The 26456-nt window shown below is 35.2% G+C and overlaps 1 protein-coding gene across 2 annotated transcripts; it reads right to left on the bottom strand.

The window, feature by feature from the left end:
- Positions 1-2743: 2743 nt before the first annotated feature.
- C5H6orf58 (chromosome 5 C6orf58 homolog) lies at positions 2744-23999 on the bottom strand. Of its 2 annotated transcripts, XM_055114111.3 has the most exons (7): positions 23700-23999; positions 17062-17304; positions 15775-15861; positions 14102-14286; positions 13270-13370; positions 4236-4474; positions 2751-3016 (listed from the first exon to the last, which is right to left on the bottom strand). In XM_055114111.3, exons 2-7 carry the CDS (start codon positions 17216-17218, stop codon positions 2937-2939), a joined length of 849 nt encoding a protein of 282 aa, XP_054970086.1. In that variant the 5' UTR covers positions 17219-17304; positions 23700-23999; the 3' UTR covers positions 2751-2936. The 2 variants fall into 2 exon arrangements, with proteins under 2 accessions (XP_003827681.1, XP_054970086.1); XM_003827633.5 differs by lacking the exon at positions 23700-23999 and having other exon boundaries at positions 2744-3016; positions 17062-17362.
- Positions 24000-26456: the final 2457 nt, after the last annotated feature.

Here is a 26456-nt window from a genome sequence, read left to right as displayed (position 1 = left end):
CATTGCTGATATCCTTTCTTCCAGTTGATCGCATTGGCTCCTGAGGCTTCTGCATTCTTCACGTAGTTCTCGAGCCTTGGTTTTCAGCTCCATCAGCTCCTTTAAGCACTTCTCTGTATTGGTTATTCTAGTTATACATTCTTCTAAATTTTTTTCAAAGTTTTCAACTTCTTTGCCTTTGGTTTGAATGTCCTCCCATAGCTCAGAGTAATTTGATCGTCTGAAGCCTTCTTCTCTCAGCTCGTCAAAGTCATTCTCCATCCAGCTTTGTTCCGTTGCTGGTGAGGAACTGCATTCCTTTGGAGGAGGAGAGGCGCTCCGCTTTTTAGAGTTTCCAGTTTTTCTGTTCTGTTTTTTCCCCTTCTTTGTAGTTTCATCTACTTTTGGTCTTTGATGATGGTGATGTACAGATGGGTTTTTGGTGTGGATGTCCTTTCTGTTTGTTAGTTTTCCTTCTAACAGACAGGACCCTCAGCTGCAGGTCTGTTGGAATACCCTGCCATGTGAGGTGTCAGTGTGCCCCTGCTGGGGGGTGCCTCCCAGTTAGGCTGCTCGGGAGTCAGGGGTCAGGGACCCACTTGAGGAGGCAGTCTGCCTGTTCTCAGATCTCCAGCTGCGTGCTGGGAGAACCACTGCTCTCTTCAAAGCTGTCAGAGAGGGACATTTAAGTCTGCAGAGGTTACTGCTGTCTTTTTGTTTGTGCCCTGCCCCAAGAGGTGGAGCCTACAGAGGCAGGCAGTCCTCCTTGAGCTGTGGTGGGCTCCACCCAGTTGGAGCTTCCTTGCTGCTTTGTTTACCTGATGAAGCCTGGGCAATGGCGGGCGCCCCTCCCCCAGCCTCGCTGCTGCCTTGCAGTTTGATCTCAGACTGCTGTGCTAGCAATCAGCGAGACTCCGTGGGCGTAGTACCTTCCCAGCCAGGTGCGGGATATAATCTCGTGGTTCGCCGTTTTTTAAGCCCTTAGGAAAAGCGCAGTATTCGGGTGGGAGTGACCCGATTTTCCGGGTGCCTCCGTCACCCCTTTCTTTGACTCGGAAAGGGAACTCCCTGACCCCTTGCGCTTCCCGAGTGAGGCAATGCCTGGCCCTGCTTCCGCTCGCGCACGGTGCATGCACCCACTGACCTGCGCCCACTGTCTGGCACTCCCTAGTGAAATGAACCCGGTACCTCAGATGGAAATGCAGAAATCGCCCGTCTTCTGCATAGCTCACGCTGGGAGCTGTAGACCGGAGCTGTTCCTATTCGGCCATCTTCTATCCTTATCCTTATCCTTATCCTTATTCTAAGGGCAGTTAGAAGTACTTTTTTAGAGGGGGGAATGATACAGATGGAAGCAGCCAAAGGTTTCCCTAGTGAAGCCCCACCCTCAAGCCTAAAACAGCTCAAAGGCTGAAAAACCAGACTGCTGGTCCCGGAGAATCTCCAATCGTCCTGAGCTCTAGGGGGACAGGGTGGAGCCTTGGGAAGTTCATGCTGTTTGCAGGGGTAGGAGCCTGGCCTCTCCTTTTCCTGTGTGGTAACCTGGGATTCAATCTGTGAGATGGGGGTCTGTTAACAGGAACCCCTCTGTTTTGCTGAGTTTTTTCCTTTTCACCCAGTAAATTCCATTCCCCCTCCCCCTTCAAAGTGTCTGCAAGCTTAATCTTTCCTGGTCATGTGACAGGAACATGGTTTTTTCCTGCAACTCGAGCCACCATTGTATTTATGTTTTTATTGACTCCCCAAAATAATCTAGCAATGTAGGTTTTATAATCTTAATTCTAACAGTAAGTAAACTGAAGCACAGACAGTGCTAGAAAAATGGCCCAAGGTCAACTCAACCGGCAAACCGGAGTTGAGTTTTGTGTTTGTTTATTTGTTTGTTTGTTTGTTTTTGAGACAGAGTCACTCTGTTGCCCAGGCTGGAGTGCAGTGGTGCGATCTCAGCTCACTGCAACCTCTGCCTCCAGGGCTCAAGCGATTCTTCTCCCTCAACCTCCCAAGTAGCCGGGATTATAGGCACACACCACCACGCCCAGCTAATTTTTGTATTTTTAGTACAGATGGAGTTTCACCATGTTGGCCAGGCTGGTCTCAAACTCCTGACCTCAAGTGATCTGCCCGCCTTATCCTCCCAAAGTGCTGGGATTACATGCATGAACCACCACGCCCAGCCATTGCTGAGATTTAAACTACATCTTTCCTAATCCAGTACCCATATATTCAAACCAGTTTGTCCAATTTCATTTTCCAACAGTTAGTGGGTAGATTTAGTCTGTGAATGAGGACCCGGGAAAACCTTCATATGAAAGCTTCATGTCAGCTCTAGAAATCACCACCTCCTGGCCAGTGTATTCTCACTTATTAATTATATATTTTATATATAATGAATTCATTATCAAGTGTGGGTGAAAGGAGGGGAACTCTATCATGTAATTGCTGTAAACTTGTGGTCAGCAAAAACACAGAGAAAACTGACACATGAGTTAGTGTATTCTATTTTCCAGGTCAGTTTTATGAATTTTAAAAATTTGAACTGCCTGTCAGTATTTTATTTCAAAATGATCTGGATTTTGGTTATAAATCAGCAATATATATTAGTCTAAATGTCATGAAATTTGATGATAGGATAACAACAAAAGAGCTACACAAGTTTAATATGTTTGTTAATTTCTCAGTTATTTTTTGGTAGCATAATGCAATATCCTTTTATCTTAAACATTTTAATCATTAATGAATTTTAAAATCATGAGCAAAATAATCATTATTTTAATTTGAATGCATTTAAGTTTTTAATACATGTACAAGATCTTAACAAATAAGCATAAATCAAAAATATCAGAAAGAATAAACTACATGGTCATGATGACATTAATTTTTTGAAATTACTGATTGTCAAGTTCGAGTTTTTCATTTTTAATTCATTAATCATTTCCTGAAGTTTGAAGTTAAATGTTTCAGGAGTTATTTCCATAACTTCTAGAGCTAGATTCCGAATGATCTCTATATACATTAGATTTTTCTGTACAAAGATAACCTGTAAAAGATACAAAATGATTACATGTAAACTCTTGAAAATTTTTTAAAGTACCTTTTGGCAATATATGGCTCATAATTTTATTTCATTTCCTTTCTACTAATTTAGTGGTAAAATCATAAATTATACAAAGAAAAGTAAGCATGGCATGTCATTCATAGCATTACTGGCAATACCATTTGGCAATATCTGACTTACCAACTTTACTTCACGTTCTTTCTATGAATTTGGTGATAAAATAATAAATTATGCAAGAAAAATATATTAAACATGTCATTGTTATATTATTGGCAATAACTAATAATAACACTATATATCTATTAAACAGAATAAATTGGATCAACTCATTTTTGGGAAAAAGCTCCAAGAAAAATTTTCACAGAATGAAGAAGACTTGGTCTGCTACTGATTGTGTGAAGGGAAGCTGCCTACTGACAGAGAATGCTGCACTAGAACCAAAGGAAAAACTTCAATTGTATGAAGTCTATAAAGTGTTTGGATGTTTTTGTTACTCTAACTGATGCAGAGGTTTTTTTTAAACATAGGTTTAATTTATTCATGTTTAATTTACTCCATTTTTATCTTTCAGACTTGATGTTTTTGCTTTGAAAAACGTTTTAAATTTGGCTCAATGCTTCAGTGCATGTATGGCAAATGGGAATGATATAGTCACTTTCAAACTGGTAGATAAAGAATCCTCTGTTTTTTTTACCTCACTAGAAGATCCAGCATTTGAAGGGCTAGAATAAAACCCTTCTTCCATGACTAATAGTATTGGATCAAGGGAACTCAAGTAAGCCAAATTGCTAGTAATTTCATTAATCATGGCAGGTTTTCTTTTGAAATGTCTTCATTTTCTTTAAATATAAGAGCAAAGTAGAAAGTTTTTTTTTAATGATCTGATGAGCAAAATAAGGAATATATATCGGTATGTAGAACAAAACAAAAGTGTTTCAGTTGGTTTGCCAACTTCAAGTTTCAACATGGTCTCCAGATGAAAGGACAGACCATGAGTAAGAAGATTAAAATGTGTGCTCATTAAATGGTTGTATATATCAAGAGTGATTATTGCTAAAGAAATAGAATGGATACCCATAGGGAAATCTTAACTTTATTTTTGGAGTGCTGTAATGTTTATATCACTGATTTAATTATTATTTCTTCCTCTATTTGTTCAACATAATACTGATTTTTAAAAGTATCCTTTTAAGGTTCTTACCTATAGATTTATCCACATTGTCAAGCATATTTAGAAGAACCAGGACTACATTCTGAAAAGCAGTGAAGTCACTGATGAAAGGGGCTACATCAGTATTAAGAAGAATTCGTGGTGGCATGCCCTTCTGGAACTTATATGATCTAATCAAGGTTGTAGGAAAGAGGACTGCAGCTAAATGATCCACAGCTAGTACCCAACTTCTCTCAAAATGCGCTTCTGCTTTAGAATAATAATCATATCTAAAAGACAAACGGAAAAGTATTTAATTATAATTAGTCACCTCAGAAGTTCAAGCTCATTGCCTTCAGAAAATATTGATTCTTGCCAACAAACTAAATTCATAATTTTATAATTTAGAAAATAGGCTTGATATTGTGATAACTTTATTCCATCCCTCAGGAGGTGTGAAGACGGCTCATTAAAATTCTAAATCTAGGAAGAATCATCTCACTAATTGTTTACATTTTACATTGCATTTTATCTTCTTTAATTCAGCACATTATACTTGAATACCACCTAATAACCAAAAGTAAGGCATTTTTAAATCATACTCTTTGCCAATGTAGAGATAAATATCAAAGGTCTAAAGCAAAATTTTTGCTAGACTTAAATATCCTTTGTGAAACTGTTGATTTCTTAAAGCCAGGGATCCCAGAAACATTGAGATTTCTAGGAAAATAATATCTAAATCTAAATTGTAAATAATTGGCATTCTTCTACCACAGGAAGCCTCAGGTAGAAAAAAAGCCTCTGTAATTGTTAGAAAAGACTCTGTAATTATTAGAAAAGCCTCTGTAACTATTTGTCCCCATAACAGGTGAGAAAGTTTAGTTTCTCCTAAGAAATGGGGACAAATAATTACAATGGAAAGATTAAAGTTATATTCAGTAGTTTTAGAACTATAAAAGTCATGTCTTCTGTTTCTATGAGCTGTCTAAGCATGCTAAACAACTTGTAGTTTTGCAAACAGACTTGTTCTCCCTGAGACATTGTGTACTCACCATGTGGTTAAGCAGGTACATTCTGTTTCAAGTCTCATCATAGATATTACCTTCTTCACAAAGGTGAAGGGCATTCCAGCCCACCTGAGGTGGAATCTACCACTTTCTTCTCTTCTATATTCCCATAACACTATATCATCCACATATTTGAAGGATTTTTTTCTCTAGTTATATTCTATTATCATGTCTAGAAATTCGATTATCTGATTTTATTTTGACAGCAACATAGAAAAGATACATTAAACAGAAGGTACTTGCATTATGCCTGTTGAGATTAAATAAACTATAACATAACCCAGATAATACCTGTTATCTGTTTGATTCCTATGCTTGTGGGATCCTCCCTGCCCTATACTTGGAAGTGGTAGGGTGGGCAGAGTTGGATTGTCGATGACAGAAGTGTTTGGTCGGGATTCAATGCCCCTTAATACATTACAGTCACCTACCAAGCAAAGATGAAAGGAAATGTGAAGTCATGAAGATTTTGAGCAAGGGCCACAGAGGTCTAGTAACAATGTACTAAACAAATTGGAAGTAAGTCAGAATCACTGGGAGAGAAGAGATGAGTGCACCAGTTCAATACACAGAAATCACAAGAGCAGTGAAGAAATTCAATAATAAACTCTTCAAATGCATCAGTTGAATGATTTGTTGGTCAGTTCACCTAATGATCAGATAGAATGTGGTCACCAAAGAAAGAATTAAAGTACACTTGAAATGATTCACATAAAGTTGAAACACAGGCATACGTAAGTCAGCCAATCTGAGGATACAGAGCCACAGAGTTTTATTTGAGTATATGCAAGCTACAAAATATACAGTACTGTCTCAAGTAAATACTCCTTAATATATATTTGCCTAAAGAAAGTAACTGATGAGCTTTTAGGGTTGTTTCACAGCATGCAATAGATTGCAACCATGGCCCCAGTTCTTCTCCAATCCCTACAATTCTGTCTTCTGCTATGTAACTTTCATTACCAGTTCTTCCTAAATTAAGTGATAGGCAGAAATTCCCACTCCTGACTCAGTCACGTAACTTGACTTAAAAAATACAATATTAACGATTTTGACATAGCATAAACTTGAAATACATTTTCACAATTTGGTTATTCTTTCTTGCAATTCTGCCATCACTATGGAAAACAACCAGGCTTGTCTGATGTAGAATGAGACGGGGAACAGAGCTGAGCTTCCCCAGTCATCCCTGCTGGAGCCAACCAAAATCAGCCAACATGAGAGTGAACCCAGGAAAGATCAGCAGAGCAGCGTATCTAAACCCTAGACATCTGAGCAATAAACACAGTTGTACAACACTGAGGTTTAGTGATTGTTGATTGGGCTGCTTTCTTTCAAACAAAGCTAACTTAACTCAGGGCCACACACATAGTAAATTGCAGGGCCCTGTTTTAAACCCTGTCAATTTGCCTTTAAAATCCATGTTCTTTACTGCTGCTTTTTGTCATGGTGATAATAGATACTTTATATTGAATATTTCTCATATGCCAGCAGTATGTTAAGCATAACCTATGGATTTCTTAATTAATCCTCAAAATTGCCCTATGTGGCATGTACTATTGTTATTGCTATTTTAAAAATAAGAAAATTGAGTTTCTCCTTGTTTGAACTCCTAGGTCAAATGAGCCAGGATTTAAAACTCAGGTCTGTGGAACTTCAAAGCAAAACATCTTAATTTGTACATTATTACTTCATTTCAAGGAACAATCATTAGCCTTGAATCTTGTAATATGAATTCATAGACCTTGACAAACCAGAGACCTCATAAACAGGTAGATTAACAAATCAGAGCACATAAGCAGGCATTTGAAATCTTCCAAAATAATCATATTAAAAGATTTACCTTTTGCCAATATAAGCCTTTGAAAATATTCAAATTGCCTGAGGAACTATTATTAAACTTTCAGTGAGGTGAATTAATAGAAAACATGTATTTTTAGCTTTCTTAATAGTGCACCTATATATAAATTTATCCATAACACAATATTTTATTATATTCTGAACTGATCCCAATTAAAGAGACAATAGAAGGGAATTTTTAGGTAAAAGAGTTTTTTAGTAAAAATGCTGTTTTTAACAAATACTAGTACTTTTGCAACCTAACAAATCTCCATAAAAATGACACAAGAAATAAAATCAGAACACGTGGGGAACAACAAGATTTTGGAAGCTGAAAATTGAAAAGAACTAGTTGAAAAGATTTAATAGAATCAAGAAAATTAAATTCTAAGTAAACAGAGAGGAAAATAGAAAAATAATGCTGATATAATTTGTAGAATTCTCCTCGATTTAAGTCTTAGTAATACCTTCTGGGTAAAAGGAGATTGCTAAAATCAGGGAGATTAAAAGACTTTAAAGAATCATATACAAAGATTTCCTTCCAGATTTCAAATAGTAGGTAACTGCCACTCCTTGCCCTGGAAAGGGTAGAACAGAGGGTCCTTGAACTGTGTGAACTAAACATGGTTGAAGGTAGGAACACCACCTTGGAAACAGGATATAAGTGTAAATGATATACTGAATGCAAAGACACTCTCCCCTTGCTTCTTCCTTCTCTCTTGACTTCAATAATACTAACAGCCAGGCCTTCACTTCTGAAGCAGGTGACTGAAAGTGTCTCTTCTGAAAACTGGGTGAGCTCAAGAGAAAAGACTTGAAGTTATTGGAACCATAGTGTTGAGACAGCCAAATGCCTAGGCAGATAAAAAGGGGTCCCCAGAGATCCTCCAACCTTCCCCACAAGTGTTTACCTCAGATGCTTTTGTGCAGATGAGGAAACCTGCCCAGGGCCTTGTCTGAGCATGCCCGCATGCTCACTGGCAGCATGGGGTGGAGCCACAGGGAATTTGCACCTTACACAGGGGAGGAGCCTGCTCTCTTCAGCTCGAGTGGTGGCCTGTTGTTCAAACTGTGAGGTAGGAAACCTGCTAGCAGGACTCTCTTGGTTTGCTGAGAATTATTTTTCCTTTTTCCTTTTTGCCCCATAAATTCCATTCCCCTCACCCTTCGAAGCGTCTGTGTGCCTGACTTTTCCTGTCAGTGTGCCTGACTGAAAGTCTGTGTGCCTGACTTTTCCTTTGCTTTTTGGGACTGTTAATAAACATATTTTGTGCCACACTGACAAATTTACCATGAGAAAACACATGCTTCTAGAAAGTATAATTCATAGATTTATCAGTCTACAGATTACTGGCACAACAGTTCACAATTGCTTGTTTCCTAGTGTTCACTGGAAATTTAGGTTAATATGAGTTAAGATTCTTAATTATATATAATTGAAATCACTAGAAATAAGGAAAACAAAGCTATATGCAAGTAGACAGGTAAAATGTGCTTTTGGTAAGAAAAGCTATAATATATGAGGATGTTTCGTTTTGTTCAAGAAACAGAAGAGCAAATTTTATCCGGGTATGGAATGACAGGTTGTTCCAAAATGAGAAGAGAGGAAGTATAGGACAAAAACTGAATGTATAAGAAAGTTATAAAAGGTGTGTGAAAGATAAATCTTGTGAAAAAAAATTTTGTGTTGATCAAGTTGGCTAAAATTAGAAGAGAATTATTTATACGTTTTTCTAAAAATCAAGTATTAATATCAAAGGTACACTGATGCAAAACTAGAATTTGTTTCCCTGTGTTAAGCCAAGGTTTTCTTGGAGTATTAGTCTGTTCTTAGTATGACACTGTGAAAAGTTTTTCTTTACCCTTGAAGTAATTGTCCTACAAAACAAAGATTCCACATTTTACTAAGATAATTTCCTGTGCTTCATGTTGTCTTCATTAGGTTTTTTGATCATTTAAACAACTGAGTCCTCTCTATAAAAGATCGAAGGTTTTTCTATAACTATGTAATTTTTCTGTATTTGCCTTTAAAGTCTTTAAATTATCACTCTGATTAAAATGGATGACTATTATTTCCAAGTGATCTGTGATCCTATTTTGATCAAGTATTTTAAACCTTTGATATTTTTGGCAAGCTTCCAAAAAATCAAATTCTAAATCAAGTATTTTTATTGACCTCAAATTAATTTTGGGGCTTTGCAGATGGGCCTTTGGGACATCTCAAAAGGATATCCATCCTTATAAAAAGAGAGATGTTAAAGTAATTGGGCCTATTTGATAAATAATATGGAAAGCATTGTCAAATAATAAGTAATGTTAAACCTTCTTTAAGTTGTATTTGTATGGATGTGTTATTAATATATGTTCCAGAAATTTTATGAAATTCCTAGAAATCTGATCATCCCATTGGACCAAATGAGAGTTCCCAGAACTGTTAGGAAGATATTAATTCATAAAACTTCTAACCCAACATCAAGTAGAACAAGAATTAATTGATTACTAAGAAAATGCTTTGGCAGATTTTCATGCTATGTCAGCCAGAACTGAAATTGTTTAGATAAGCAGTTTGAACAAATATCATGAGATTGACTCAAGTCAAATTACCTGTGATAACCTATTTAATAAGCAAGCTATTGACCTGATTTGGAAATACAAAACTGACTTTTTTTTTTTTTTTTGGAGATGGAGTCTCACTCTGTCACCCAGTCCCCAATCTCTGGAGTGCAGGGGTGCAATCTCAGCTCACTGCAACCTCTGCCTCCCGGGTTCAAGCAATTCTTCTGCCTCAGCCTCCCAAGTAGCTGGTACTACAGGCCTGCACCACCACGCCTGGCTAATTTCTGCATTTTTACTAGAGACGGCGTTTCCCATATTGGCCAGGCTGGTCTCGAACTCCTGACCCCGCGATCTGCCTGCGTTGGCATCCCAAAGTGCTGGGTGTGCCAGCCAAAACTGACATTTAAAAAAATATAAATTCAATGTTAAATATGGACTCATGGAAAGTACAGATGGCTTCCTAGTCCTTCCTGGGTCCTAAAAGCTTCCATTATTAAAAACTCTATACTCATCATGGAAGAGATAAAATAATCCAAACTATGAGGAAAATATTGGTGGAGTGACTATTCTGAAATGCCTTATCACTAATATTTGGTTTGTTAAACTGATAATGCTGGTAAGGCAATAAAAACCTCAAGTGATATATTTTTGGCACATGCTGGATCATTTGAACACCTACAGACATATTTAATTCAATTGCCACCTTCAGTGCATATTTTCTCGTTTTATAAGTGCTTTTCTATGCGAGAAGGCAAATGCTATAACAATAGTGAAAAGGTTATTAGAAAATGTCCTTATAGGGCATTCCTGGAAACATCTCTAGCAATATAGGCACTCATTTTACCAGAAAAGTTGTAAAACAGTTTAAAAAGGTATTACAAACAAAATGGCATTAGAAAAAGTTAATAGAATTTGTTGGATTGCATTGGTCAAAGGTCCTACTGATTGATAGCAATCAAATCCACTCCTATAGGAAAAGACAGATTGACTCTTTATGAAATAGTTTTTGGAAGGACTATGTCTCTAATAATAAAATCTCATATATCTCATGTTCTTCTAAACTCTGATATGACTCAAAATTATGAGGCTTCAATGCATTTTGCCAAAGCATATTTTCACCAGATAAAAGAAGCCCATTGCAGCCCACCAGCTGATAACAACCAGATTTTCCATGATCTAGAACTTAGAGATCAGTTCTTTTGGAAACGACACCAAAGAAAGACTGCCTTTGAACTCCATCAGAAGGTACCACACGAAGCTCTTTTTTGCAGCACAACTTCAGGGATTTGAGTCTTGGATCCACATTTCTCAACTTGAGAGAGCCCCTCCAGACCCCTGGGACTGTACACCCATCGGAGATCTCCAGGTAAAGCTTACTAGGAACGTTTTTTTTCCCCAGAAGAAGATGGCATCCTTGATGTAGACAGCTTTCCCAAGATCATGAATAAAGTCTTTTCTCCTCTGTCAACATGAAGTCTTTTCTCCTTTTCCTTTTTGGCCCATGTTTCTTTTCTGTCTACACATGGCAATATAATGTGATAATGAAGATTTCATACTCAATTACTTCTGCATGGAACTTAACTGAGTATTGCATATGTCATGTTAAACCTAAATCCTCACATGATCTTAGAGATACTCTGGTTCACCCTGTAAGAAATTTCACTGATATTCCATGTGCAATATCTAGTTCTTTCTAAACAGCTAGATTTTTAGATTCAAATATTCAGATTGCCTGTTTAAATCTAACAGTAGGCAAAACCTATAATGGGAGTATGGTAATTAAATTAAGCCAGAATTGAATTTGAAAAACAAAAGGAAGATAATTCGACGTTTGTAGGCAAATTTATAACCCTAATCCTTTAGTTGTTAGTATCTTCTAACCACACAATGATTAAAAAATGAGGCCTTAGACAAATATTACTAATGCTGACTCATAATGCTGACTCATAACGCACAAGGCATCTCACATAGGAGACTATCTGTAGGGTTCTTCCAGAATATATTTTTATTTGTGGAGGATTTAACAACCAACCATATATGTGGGCAAATCCATGTCTCAATAATTACAAAATAAGGAGCCACCGACAATTAAGGGATCCCAAGAGTACTCCTGTCACTCCATAACTAATTGGAAACTGGATATTGGTCTGCAACTCTTAATTTGAACTATGGAATAAAGAGGAATTTACCAGCAGGTATGAATTCTTCTTAATGGGTATTGTTGTGTAAAAAATTCCTTCCCTGGCTTTGTATAAATGTAAAGGAGGTTATGCTTAGAAATACGTCTCATACATTAGTTACTACAGCTGACTCTACTGCAAAGGCTACAATTGGCCAGCAAACTTCTTTAGATTTTCTTGCTAAAGGCATATTAGTTAACCGGATTGCTTTGGACTACCTTTAGGGAGGAATATGTGCACTAGCTAACACTCCCTCCTGTACTTAAGTAAATTCATCAGGTAGGGTAGAAGCTCAGTTGTAAGAAATCAACAAACAAGCCAATTGGTTAAAACAAGTAGATTTTTCTTCTGGCTTATTATTTATATATTTGATTTATGTTGGTTCAATTCATTGAGGTTCCTTCTGTCTCTTAGTATCAGCCTCCTGACAGCCATCATAATAGTTTCCCTGGTGCACCTTAACCTCCCCAGAGTCTTAAATCCTCTTATGCAGCTATTCATTCTATGTCAAATGGTCTCATTAAAATTAGAATAATGAAAACATAAAGAGAACATAAATAATCAGTCAACTGTCCTGATTTGTGAACTGTGAATTCCATACTGATACCAAATAAGTCAATGATGAAAGTGACAGAGAGTGATGTCAATGCCCAAGGTTTTGGTCAACCTCTCAAAATTGAGAGGCAGACCAAAAGGTGGGGAATTGTTAAATTAAGTTTGGCCTAAAATTGCCACGATATGTAGCAAACTGCAACTTAATGTAGTTTGTAAACAAACTGCAACCGAACTTAAGAGTATTTTCTTGTAACAAATATGAGTCTCAGCCAATCATGGCTAGCTGAGCTTCAGCCAATCACAGGCTGCCAACTGATCAAACCATGCCTATACAAGGCAAATTTCTCACCACACTATGTCCAAATGAGGCAAATCTGAGCTGTAACCAATCAAGGTGTTTCTATATGTCACTTTCTTTTTCTGTCTATAAATACTGCCTGCCCACATCACTAGGTGAAGCTCTCTGAACCTCTACTGGTTCAGGATGATGCTGATTAATGAATCATTCATTGCTTAAGTGAATTCTGCTACATTTATCTTATCTATAGTTTTTCTTATAACAGTGTCTATGATTAAATAATAAAGGTCATCTACATATTTATATTATATTTTGTTTTCTACATTTAGGAAAATGTATTGTCTGTTGCTTTTTTTTTGTTTTTTCATGCAAGGCTTTTTTTCCTCAAAATTTTCCCCTTCTTCATAAAACACTTTTTTAAGCCTGATCATGTTAAAATATTTACACATCCCCACTATAATCTCCAATGGTTAGGCTTATTATTTAATATAAAGATTGAAAAACACTCTAGAAGAAGAAGAAAAATATATAAATAATGCCCAAAATTATTTATCATATTAAATAGAGATACTTTAAAGATTCATTCTTACCTGTCTTCAAAACTTTTGATATTATCTGCCAAGGTTGAAGTGTGTGCAGCCCATAAGTACTTCAACAGATCATCAAACTTACTAAAAGGTGACTGCAAATACTAAGGTAAAGAGGTCAAATTTATTAATATTTGAGCAACTATAAAATCTTCTCCCTGAAATTTAGTCATGTTCAGATATATTTTAGCAATATTGTACATAAAAGAAGAATTTTATTTCTAAGAAAAAGTATGTATATGGCCTTAATGCCTAACACTCTTTAAAGAACACAAAAATATTCATTAGTTTTAATAATAGCATATGCATCTGTAAGTATTGAACTTCAAGTATTTTCAGAGTTTATATTTTATACCGATCAGGCCTTTATTTTTTCCTATTAACATTGTTAAAATTACCATAAAATCGTGAGTAACAAAAATATCTTCTTAAAATGTTTCATTAGATCTAAACTAATGCAATAATCTACTAAAGTACTAGTAAATATATCTTTTCTTCATTGATTTTAGTCAAATTTCTTCCAATATCCTAGTGGACATGAAGACTCAATTAATCAGAATAGCTTATTAACCATTCAGCAAAATATCCTGTATGCTCACCATTTTTGTATAATGTATTTGAGGCAAGAAGAATGGATAGATTTATGTTAATGCTGTATTGAGGCAGCAGGTGTTAATGACTCATAACACTCTACAATATACTATTAATATATCATGCATAGCAATTTACATTTGCATACTAAGGAAAATATTATGTAATGCACAAAAAAATCCTAGACGAAATTATATGACAAAATAAACTCTCTTCCTATCTCGTAAGAGTATAAAGAAGGAACCTGGTAAAAGGTGTTCCACTTGTTCATTGTCTCAGGGAAGGATGAACGACAGCTAGAAACATCATAACAAAACTTCCTCTCATTCTTGGGTGGGGGCAAAAGTCTGACTTGGTCTGATGATATCCCCATTACACCAGAATCAACCGCAGCAAGAAAGGGTAATGAAGACAGAAAATAATTCAAATCTGTAAGAACAAAAGATTTACTATTACTACAAGCACTAACAAATTTCAAAGAGGATATTTTTAAGGAAGGCATAAGTCATAAAAAAATTCACAGACCCAGAAACATGATAAAAGCTAAACATTAGGAAAAAAATATTGAACAAAAATCCCCCTAAGGATCAAATATATAACTTTGATTGCATTTCTGTTAATAACCTTATAGTCATAAATATATAACATATTGGCTAAAGTAGTTGACTATATTTTAAAACAAAAAGTAATTTTAATGGATATCATAATATTCATTTTTTCAAAGCATTAAGTAAGAATGGAAGAAAGCTATCAACTTTTCCACAAAATGGTACAAAACCTCTCATTACGGTTTTATTGTGAATTGTACTTGTATTTTTCTCTAAAATATTTTAACATGATTATAGCTTTGGTAAATGAATGTTTTCTATTTTATACACATAAGTTTAATTTGTAATCATGATATCACTAAATTTTTATCTTATTTTATCCTTTAAAGCACAAATTTTGGGTAAGTTTTGACAATAGACCATTGGACTATCAAACAAGACTATTTTCACATTTTAAAAAATTTAACCTATATATCACCTATTCCAGCAGACTCAGACATTTTCATTAGTTGGATATTAGGCTTATACTGATTTCCACTAGAAATCAGTGATGTAGAATATTTCATCCTAGACAGGCATTTGTGAATGGAATCCTATGCCACAGTGTAGCAGGCTAATCCTCCAAACTACTAAACCGATCTAAGAATAACAAACTCTGAATTCTAGATCTGTGGCCACTACTATTCGCGAGTCTTTTAAAAGAACTAGGGGCAGCAAGTGGAAAATGCTTAAGGATACATATGATGTGTGTTGCTCTGAAAAAGTGAAATTTAATGTGGTCGTGTTTCTAACTATTGAGAAATACCTCTAAGGATTTGTGGTATAAATTGTTTTCATTACTAAAGCATAAAATTAAATGAAAGAATTAGAAAATACCTTCTGGTTATTTTAGCATTAAGTATATGATTAAAGCCTGAGATTATTGATTGGAATAATGAATTGCAGTAGGTATTAATCTCTGGCATGTTTATGGGTTTCAATATTAACCACATCTGGTCTGAGCAAAATGAAAAAGCATCATTTGTCTTGATGTCTCACTTCTCATCGTTCCTTATTCTGGAGATTCTTTGTCATCAGTTGGACCTCCCACCTAACTACCAGAGCTGACCCCTCAGAGGCCACTGCTTTTGCAGAACCTTGTTTTCGTCCTTCTGTGAAAAGCTGGATATGTCCTAAGGAATCATTATTGACATTGTGGCTCTTAAATCCCTTAATGTGACCTAAAGGCCATAAGGTACACGGTGAAATAGATTCCTTTTTAAAATAGGAACAGGATTATTTTAGTTCTGTCTCTGTCCCTAAGATTTTAGGTTTGAATGCTTTCTTTCAGGAAAGGTTAATATCTATTTTGCCACTTAAACGAACATACCAGCCCACCAACTGTCCACAGAGATGCACATATGATCTCCAGATTCATAGCCACAGTTTGTCCTTCGGGTTGGATCAGCTAATCTGCCTGGAGGAGAGAGGATGCACAGTCGTATTTATTATACGCATTTTGAAACTGGCTGTAACTATTGCTTAACCACATAGATTTTGTTTGTAGATACAAAAGCATTTATTTCTGAATGATATGTGTTTGTATTCCCATCATTCTTTTTTACCTTTTATTTTTTAGTTTCTAATTTCTTTCCTTTTCCTTAACAACAACACAGTTTTCTACTTTTGAGTTATAGGTCCTAAATATTATTTACTTTTGTAAGGATACTCTCTTCTATTTCCTCCTCTACCTTCTAATCGAAACTATGAAGCAATATGCATACAGATGAAAAGAGATGGTCGAGAGTCAAAACAAACCCCTGCTCTACCGCTTACTAGCTTGACTTTATCTAAATAACCTCCAATGCCTTAGTTTTCTCATCTATGACATGGGGATAATAATATTAACTACATTATAAGGTTGTGATGTGAGGTGAGAAAAAGCACCAAAGGTGTTTCACCTGTAATATGCATTATGTAAATATTAGAAAATAATCATTGTTTTTCTTCCAAATGAAATTGCTCTTTTCTTAACCTCTCTCTCACACACATAATTTCTTTATTGGCTGTGTTATCAGCAGGGAGTGGGCAACAGGCACCACTCTTTCTCATGAGCTTCTATCAACCAGAACAAAAGTATCTTTCAATTCATGCATATTGTATCCCAAAATGTAACTTCTGTCTATACACTGTAAGGTACCTTATTTCCAAGAGGAAGCAAACATTTTACAGAGAAAGACCTTCATGAACAATGTGATGCTTCTTTATAACCTCATATCATAATTAGAACTTTAAGAAATTCAAACTAATTGGACATCACTTTGTATATCCCCTTGACTGTTTTGTTCATCTCATTGCTTAGAAAGGAGTGTGGCACTTAGTAGAATTTCAACAAATATTTGTGAAATGCTCAATAGATGAGATGTGATGTCTTTTCACAGTTGATAACTATGTCTTATGCCTCATTGAAGCTTCTAATAATAACACACAACCCACAAAAGAAGGATTTGTGGATAAGGAGAAGGATAGGTAGAAAAACAATGATTATAAGGGAAAAGAGAACAAGATAAAGAATCAATTTTTAAAAACATAGTAGGGTATATACAGAGTCCAATTTCCCAAATACTTCATAGGTCTATCGGTAGATCATTACAATGAAAACAAGAGTCATTCTTACCTGTCCTATATTGCCAGCCATACTGCAGAGGCAATCCCCATAAAATATTCTGTTCATTATCTGGTGCAAATTTTGCAAAATACCTGGCTGTCTGATTCAATATGATTTTATACATCCCCATTCTCTCAAGGTATACCCAGGGATTAATAATGTACATGCTGTTCTCCACCCTGTAGTCACTGAGCTGACCAGGACTCTCCTTCCACAGAGGGGGCTCTGTCTCTGAGAGATTGGAAGTCCCTGCTAAGGAAGCAGAAAAGGAACCAACTAGTACACAAACCCAGGAAGGAAGAAAAGCCATTGTGCCAGAGCTGGGGATTGCAATCGTAGCAGGGCTTTTATTGGAGAATGGAAGAGGAAGTCATGATATTTGCTAACCTCACAGTATATCAACACTTTGCTTTTTTGTTTTCCTGGATAGGGTGAAAATGTAGAAGAAATTGATGTATTAGCTAACATTTAGGACAATTAAATTTCCCAGCCTCTTCAGTGTCAGAATACTGTGTCAGAACCTAAATACAAGGTTAGGCTTGTTTATAATGTATTAGATAAAACTATTTATCAACAAAAACCTTCCAGAAGTTTCCCAGGCTACATTGTGATTACAAAATACATCACAAATGGCTTTAGAATGCTTCCCTCTAATAAAAATACTTTAACATATTTCATGGAAAATATTAAATAGCTGGAGATGGAAATACTAGGATTTATAATAATCTGCAAATGTGTACTAAAAATATGTGTGATCCAGTTGTAATACAATGTTCTGCTTCAAGAAAGAAGCTTAAAGAATATCTAATTAGCTCAATTCAATAATGAAAGTCAGCCTGCTGGAACAAAACCTGCTAGTTAATTCTTAATTTCTATTTTTCATTCTTTATTAGTAAAAGAATCGTAGAATTTTAGCTGGGAATATGGTCTCCCAGAATTAAGGCTAAATTTCCAATTTGCTTTGCACAAGCAACCATGTGACTAAGTGTGGACCACAGAGACATAAACAGAAATAGTATCCACAATTTCTGGAACATGTCCTAAAATGAAGGGCATATGTCAATTCCTCTTCCCTTCCTCCATGTTGTGGCTTGGATTATTGATGTGATGATTGAAATTCAATTCTGACCCCTAAATGCAAGGCACTATCTTAGGGATGACAGAATGCAAAGCTGGAGGTGGCTTGAGTCCCAGAGGGCTGTGGAGCCATGAGATGTCCTTGAATTCCTATATCTGAGTTTCACCTGAGCAAGAAACACCCCGCTCTCTTGTTTCAACCACTGTTATTGAAGTTGTATTCACACATAGTAAAAATTCTTGCCTTATTAATAGGTAATGCATCTGAAAATCTCAATTATTTACACAATTAGATCCATATGCTTCATAGTAGGTCAATGGTACTGCTTGTTCCTGGCATGGTCCACATTAAACATCCTACAGCATGATTCCACTCTTTTTTCCTGTCATATTATTTACCCAATAGCCATTTGATAATTAATAAATTTTCCAGATATATTAATATAAAAGGGAATGGTAGGAATTGCTACTATAGATCAAGAACGCAATCATTCTGGAAATTTTAAAAGTATATTAAATGTTTATAAGAATAAATACATGAATATGTACTGTAAGATGTGTTACTCTAAAACCAAATGCCAGATTGTTCTCAATGGAGAAATCTTAAGAGCACTCCCTTTAAAGTCAGAAATAAAATAAAAATGACCACCAGCATTATAATCATTTAACTTTTCTTTGAGGATACCAAACAATAAAGTTAGTAAAGATAAATAAATTAGAGGTATAAAATTGAGAATGAAGATGTGCTAGTACTTACTTTTATAGATGATATGACAGTGTTCAGAAAACATAAGAGAATAAACTAGAAGGGTAACTACAAAGAAAAAATTTACTAAAGTGGTTAAGAACTAAATTACTATATATAAATCAATAGCTTTTATATATAAAAGCAATTGGGAAATATAATAGGTGAAAATGGAAGAAAAGTCCTCATTTTATTGTCAACAAAAGGGCCAACATATAAATGTATAATTATGGTAGATCTGTTTGGAAAAATCTCTAAGACTACAAAAAAATTGAACAGTTTCAAAGTCACACAATGTTTCTCAATAGACTCAACATTATCAACATGTTAATTTATAAATTTGTACAATAAATGAGAAATATTAACAGGATTTTTAGATGTGCTTTCTGGAAAGATTTTTAGGACTGAGTCTAAAATTTGCCTAAAAAATAAATTATGAAGAAAATACAAAAACTCTAATAATAATGGATAATAATAGTGAAAGGAAACTTTCCATAACAGATATTAGAAGATTATTATAAGCCCTCAAAAATTAAAGTAACACACCACAGTCATTGAGGTAATAGTGTGACCAGTTACAGGTTAAATAAAACAGAAATATTGAACTATATTAGAGAAAGATTTTAAATGAAGACCAAAATACAAATGAGAATTTAAAGAGGAGCTATACTGGAACTAGATCTAGACATTGCTTCTATATCCACTAGTGGAGTAGTTATTGGAATCCCATATACAGTGGGAAAAAAGTAAGAGCACATCTTGATGGAAAGATATTTGTTAAGGATATAAAAGAAATAATGTCAATAGTAGAATCTGGATCTTCTCATGCAAAAATTATTAATAGAAGAGGAAATAAGTTAGACACTTACAAATAAACCTCAAATGAACATCAAACATATCACGGCATGCACTGATAGTTACATAACGTGATATTCACTCTTCTCTTATTTCTTTGTAAGAACACCCTTAATCCTTAGCACAACAGAGTCTTCCTGGAATAGAGATTATATTATTTAGTCTCACTGCTAGATGTAGCTACGTGATAAAGCTGTGGCCAAATTGTTAAGTTGCAGCTTTCAAGGAATCTCCTTTATACCTTGTCCTTTATTCTTTGTTATTTCTTCCTCTGCTGGCTGGAATGTAAATGTAACTAGAGACTGATGCTGTCTTAGATTATGAAGGAGCAAGAAAAGGTAGGAGAACAATAAAATAGAAGACTTTTGGTTTCTAGTCTCTACAGCTCTAGATTGTCTACTTCTGATTGCTGTCTCTATGAAAGAAATAAAATTTTAACTTAAGGCAATATTTCTTTTATGGATTTGTACTGCTTGGAGAACCTAATCTGAACAGACATTCTAATTTTGTCTTTCAACATTTCTGTGCCCATTTTTTCTTAACTATAAAGTAGAAATAGTTTTACTGCTCCTAAATCCACTAATTATAACTTCTTTTCAAGGTAAGTTTGGATATTTGAAAAGATAATTAGTATTAGATATTGGATAGACAATTATATGTTTGAGTCACACACATACAATTACTCAAACTTGAAAAGATCAATGTGAAATAAATATTAGTATCCTAATTTACCAACAATAAAACTAAGACTTATCAGGGTTAAGGACTTACCCAAAATCACATACAGGTCCCAGATGAGAAAGCCTAATTTTGATCCCAGGCCTGCCTGATGTCAAAGCCAGGGCACTAGTAGGCTATGTTGTATTGTGCCACAAAATAATAATGCAAATAATATTACAGGGAAATTTTAACTTAATTAAGAGAAGAAATTGTGTTCAAAAAAATCTGCATTTTATGGCACTTGAAGATATTTTATTCATTTTCCTAGAATGCTGATTGCAAGTGTATATTTAGATGGCCTTGTTGAGGCAACTGTCAGGAGATTGAAGACAGGGGATCTGTAATGTCAACTTAAGCTTGTTACTAGCAATGTGAATTTGAGGACCCTAAATTTGCTCCTCTACAAAAAGAGAATAGTAAAACCATTCTTTCTTATTACACAGAGGAATGGAAAAAAACTAAATAAGAAGATGTAGGCAAAAGGAGTAAAAGAGTACAAAACTATGTAAACATTTTTAAAGCCTTTCATTAAAATTAAACAACCACTCTGGAATATGTTTGATCCATTTCTATATTCTTTTTAATATGCACCTTGAATTATCAATGATTTGGTTATATTATTGAATTAGTTCAGTGCAGTCATCATCCTCTTCCTTTTCCCATCCTCAATAACAGTAGAAAAGCTTAGATTCTTTTGTTTGCAAAACACACAGCTCATGGCCACACATGTAGAGTGGTAAGAATTAAAAACTTTTTAAAAAATTGACAAAAAGAAAAGCTATGGTTAACTTTCCTAACATAAAAAAAATTCTTGGCAAATATTCCAAAATACTTAACTGGCTGACACTTAAGAAGAAGTATTATCTTACAGTTAATTTGGGGAGTTATATTACCTGTATTTATACAAACATTTAGTAATTATATTTTTCCTGATTAAATATCCTATGGGTATACTGTTTTCTCTGAAAGTGGTTCCTATTTACTCCAGTGTAAAAGGATTTTCACGCTTTTCCTTATGACGAAATATTGAGAATGAAAGCAAAAAAGAAACCACCAAGATGACATCTTCCTTGGAACAAGGATATGAATGTATTTGAAAATCACAGACTACGAAGCATATTTATCAGATAATATAAAATATGCTACACATGAAGACAAAGATATTTACTGAATTCCTTGATGTAATACAGGTTATGCATTACCTTTTTGTCAGGTCTAGAGTGACAACATGGAATGTAACTAGATAAGTGATTTTAAAATATCGTACTAGAGATATGATTTAAAATCTTCATTGAAAGATAAATCAGGCCAACGTGTGACTCTGATTATCTGTAATTTTTCCCCTTTGAGAGAGGACACTGTCAGATGTGCAACTTGGTAAAGGAGGGAAAAGAAGGGGAAGTCACCAGATAATACAACTAAGAGCTGATGAGATGAGGGGTTTTACTGTGTGCTGCCCCAAACACCTGGATCCTGATAATTACCCAGAAAAAATTCAAAATATATTGATTCAGACAGTTAAGGAGAGACATGATTGTGGAAAAAGTAGGTACAGATTTGATAGAGATTTATTAAGGCAACTGTGTTTATATCAATGCTGTAGGCTTTACTAGTTCATTCTTCCTGTGTCCTTTCTTCAGATATTCCTAAACTGACCCCATTCAAGATAACCATAATCTTAGCAAGCAATGATACGTCATAATAGAAATTGGAAAATATATATGAATAAAATGAAAAAATATCCTTAAAAGATATTTTGGGGGAAAATGGGGAAATAAGACAATCAAAATACAAACAATTTATATCACAAGAGAAACTGTACTAGAAGACAGAAAAAGAGTTCAGACACAATGAGATCACAGGGGCACAGGGAGGCGAACATCACACACCAGGGCCTGTCGGCGGGTAGAGAGCTAGGGGAGGGATAGCATTAGGAGGAATACCTAATGTAGATGACGGGCCGATGGGTGCAGCAAACCACCATGGCCCATGTATACCTATGTAACAAACCTGCACATTCTACACAGAATGTATCCCAGAACTTAAAGTATAACAAAAAATAAATAATAAATAAAAATTAATAAAAAAGAAAAAGAGTTCAGACAATAATTACCTATCATCTCAGAAATTATGAACAATAAAAATCACTAAGATGAAGTGTTCCACAACAGTGATATAAGCTCTTGAAAAACTTGAAACTATCAGAAACGATGATAAATAGACTTGAAGGGCTCTAGAGATGAAGAGAATATAAAATAGTTACAGGAAACAACAAAAGTGGCAATTATAAATGATATAAATAATGTCAGGTACTTAATATTCTATCCTGAAGAAATCACTCAAAATGAAATAGAAAAGGATAAATACTGGAAATAGACATGACAATTATTTAAAAGTTTATACACATAGGGAAAGAAAAGGACCAATACACATAATTTTTCTTTCCTATCTGAAGAAGAGAGTAAAAAAAATGTTGAATAAAAAAATGCAAGGAAGATTTCCTGAAATAAAGAACTTCTTGAATTGGCAGCAAAAAAAAAAAGAAAAAAAAAAGATGCTGAATAACCTGCACTGAACCATATCCTGGTGACATTACTGAACATAATAGATGAAGACAGAGTAAATGGAATCCAGGCAAAGTAAACAAGTCACATACAAAGACAGAATAAACAGGGTCATTCATATTTTGCCACAGCAATACTCAATACTAAAAGATAGAGTAATTTCTGCAGAGACCATTGAGAAAACAAGTATCTCCTATGAGTTTTATTATAATAGCAATCCCCAAAATTTCTCTGGAAAATTATGTCACATTGAAAGGATTATGAGTAAGAAATCCACTGAACTCTTCAGATAAAGCACTGGGAGGTAGAAGAAAATGAAGCAATACTTACAAAATCCTGAGGAGCTAGAACTAGCTAGCTAGAACTAGAATTGAATATCCAGCCAAACTGCCAGGTGTGGGGCTAAAATAGAAATATTTCTGATATGCAAGATCTCAAAAATGTTCTTCCTCTTAAACTTTCACTGGAAACTCCTGGAATATAAGTTCTACCAAATAAACAGGCAAACCAAGAAAGGGTAAAATACTGAGTTTGAGAAACAGGAAATGTGAAACAGAAAAGAGGGGAATTCCCATGATATTCATAAAGGGAAGATTGAGATGGAGAGAGCAATCATATTATGGATCATGAGGATGGGGGATTCAAGAAAGAGCACTTTCAAAAATATTAAATAAAACATACATTACCTGATGACTTTGACGATACTGGAAAAAGTTTTAGAGCTCTATAAAAGTTAGTGATTTGTGTTCAGTACAGAGAAAACTAAAAAAAAGAGAAATTAAGCAATTATTAACTTAAGAAAGAAGAAAAAGTTTGCATGAGAAAGAAATAGGATTATGCTGTGTAGGTCCAGTGCCAATAATATTTACATAACCATAATAATTAAACACTAGATATTTATTTCACCACAAATTTTAGTTAACAATTCTAGGAATATAGGATAAAAAGAAATGTGTGAGTGTAGTGTGTAGTGAAAGAGTGTTAAATCTTTCATAGTATGAAATTCAGAGATAGCATCTAAAGAACAAATAAAATATTGATACAAGAAAACCATTAAGAAATGTAAGTGTATATGTTTATGTATATATATATACATACACACATGCATATATCTATATTACTTAAACTGAAAATATAATTAATTTAATAAAAAATTTGGCTCTGAAAATGAGACAAGCAAGAAAGTAGCTGCTAGGGATATAGGATGAAGAATTTGTTCACATTTTAAATAAGGCATTTAAAAATATTTAAATATTTTTTAAAAGAAGACAATACCCTACATTTTTTCACATTCTCAGTAAAAATACAAACATGCCAATATCTTAAACATTCAACTTTAAAAATAAGAAATTCTCTCTTACGTATACTTAAACCTAGAGCTGTTTACCCTATGTCCTTGCCCTCCAAATGTGTTTTACCGCTCCACTTTGCAGCAAAATTCCTGAAAAAAAGTTGTATACACTTGTTGTCTCTAAATATTCCTGATGCCATTTTTCCGTAAACCCCAATCCTTTCAGGCTCTAACATCCACCCACAGATGTATGAATGTCAACAAATGTATACACAAGGATTTGATTATAATTATTGCCCTTGGAATTAAGTGTAAACTCATTCAGCAGAGAAAGAAAGATGTGAGAGACGGTGAGGGAAATAAATCAGTAGGTGGTTCCTATTATGTTAAGTCCTTGCAAGACTGGACTATAAGCAAGAATGATCCATAAAGAGAGGAGATGGGCCAGGCGCGGTGGCTCACACCTGTAATCCCAGCACTTTGGGAGGCCGAGGTGGGCGGATCATGAGGTCAGGAGATGTAGACCATCCTGGCTAACACGATGAAACCCAGTCTCTACTAAAAATACAAAAAAATTAGCCGGGCGTGGTGGCCAGCCCCTGTACTCCCAGCTACTCCGGGGGCTGAGGCAGGAGAAGGGCATGAACCCGGGAGGCCGAGCTTGCAGAGAGCCGAAATCCCACCACTGCACTCCAGCCTGGGTGACAGAGCGAGACTCGGTCTCAAAAAAAAAAAAATGTTATTTGTGGTACTTGTATTGAGTAGTGTTACTTAATAATGGTTACCAAATGCTAACCATCTCTAATCCTCATAGGATGTTAATATACCTAGAATTAAATTAATTGAAATCTTTTTAATTTTCTTAATTATATTTTTATTGTTTGACTCTCAATAGATATTTAAACCATTTTCTGCTACAATTTTATTTGTTTTGTCTTCTATTGAATTCATTATATCTTCTATCCCTCAATCTATCACAATTTTCTTAAATTTACCTCAGAAAAAAATTATGCTTTTTTTTTTTTACAAGTATGCAATAATTATACCATAGAATTCTGCTGACACTGAAACAGAAGTGGCCTAGGGATTATTTAAAAGCATTGCTATAATCTTTTCGTACATCAATTGGTTTACTACATCTTAGACTGAAGCCTTAAAAGGGAGTCTCTTATATTAATTACAATCTGTATGGTACAGTTGAATAATTTAAGAAAAAAATCCCATAGTGACGCAATCTTTCAACAAAGGGCAATATTTTAGCCAGGTAAAATCCACCGTAAATATATCTCTTATGCAAAAATCAATTATTGTTAATATACTTTGACCACCACCATCTAGCCTTAGTTTCAGGCCTACTTCTCTCACCACTACTGCCTTAAAACCCCCACCTCATCCACAACATTCCTTGAAATACTTTCTCCTCTAGGCATTTCTCTTAACTTTATTTTTTCAGTTTCCAGTGCTCTTTATTTCTTTGCGTAGATTAGGTTTCTGCCTGGTATCGTATTTCTCCCACTTGAAGAATTACCTTTAATATTTCTTTTAGTGTAGCTCTGCTGGCAATGAATTCACTCAGTACTTGTTTGCCTGAAAAAAAATATGTCCCCTTAATTTTTATTACAGGTATCTTCTCTAGATACAGAATTCTGGGATTCATAGGATTCTGTTCATTTTCTTTGTCATTTCAGCATTTTAATGGTGTCATTTCATGGTCTTCTGGATTTCGTAGTCTCTGGTGAGAAGTCAGCTATACTCTTTACCTTCCTTCCACTGTAGGTAAGGTAATGTGTCTTTTTTTCCTTCTCTCTTTTTTTTTTTTTTTTTTTTCAGATGGAGTCTCGCTGTGTCACCCAGGCTGGAGTGCAGTGGCGCAATCTCGGCTCGCTGCAAGCTCCGCCTCCCGGGTTCATGCCGGGTTCCTGCTATTCTTCTGCCTCAGCCTGCCGAGTAGCTGGGACTGCAGGTGCCCGCCACCATGCCCAGCTAATTTTTTGTATTTTTAGTAGAGACGGGGTTTCACCATGTTAGCCAGGATGGTCTTGATCTCCTGACCTCATGATCCACCCACCTCAACCTCCCAAAGTGCTGGGTTTATAGGCGTGAGCCACTGGGCCTGGCCACTTCTCTCTACTTTTAGGATTTTCCCTGTCCT

This window comes from Pan paniscus, chromosome 5 (assembly GCF_029289425.2).
Source record: "Pan paniscus chromosome 5, NHGRI_mPanPan1-v2.0_pri, whole genome shotgun sequence".
In the NCBI taxonomy this organism is placed as follows: Eukaryota; Metazoa; Chordata; class Mammalia; order Primates; family Hominidae; genus Pan; species Pan paniscus.
This window is presented reverse-complemented; position numbering and strand designations above follow the sequence as displayed.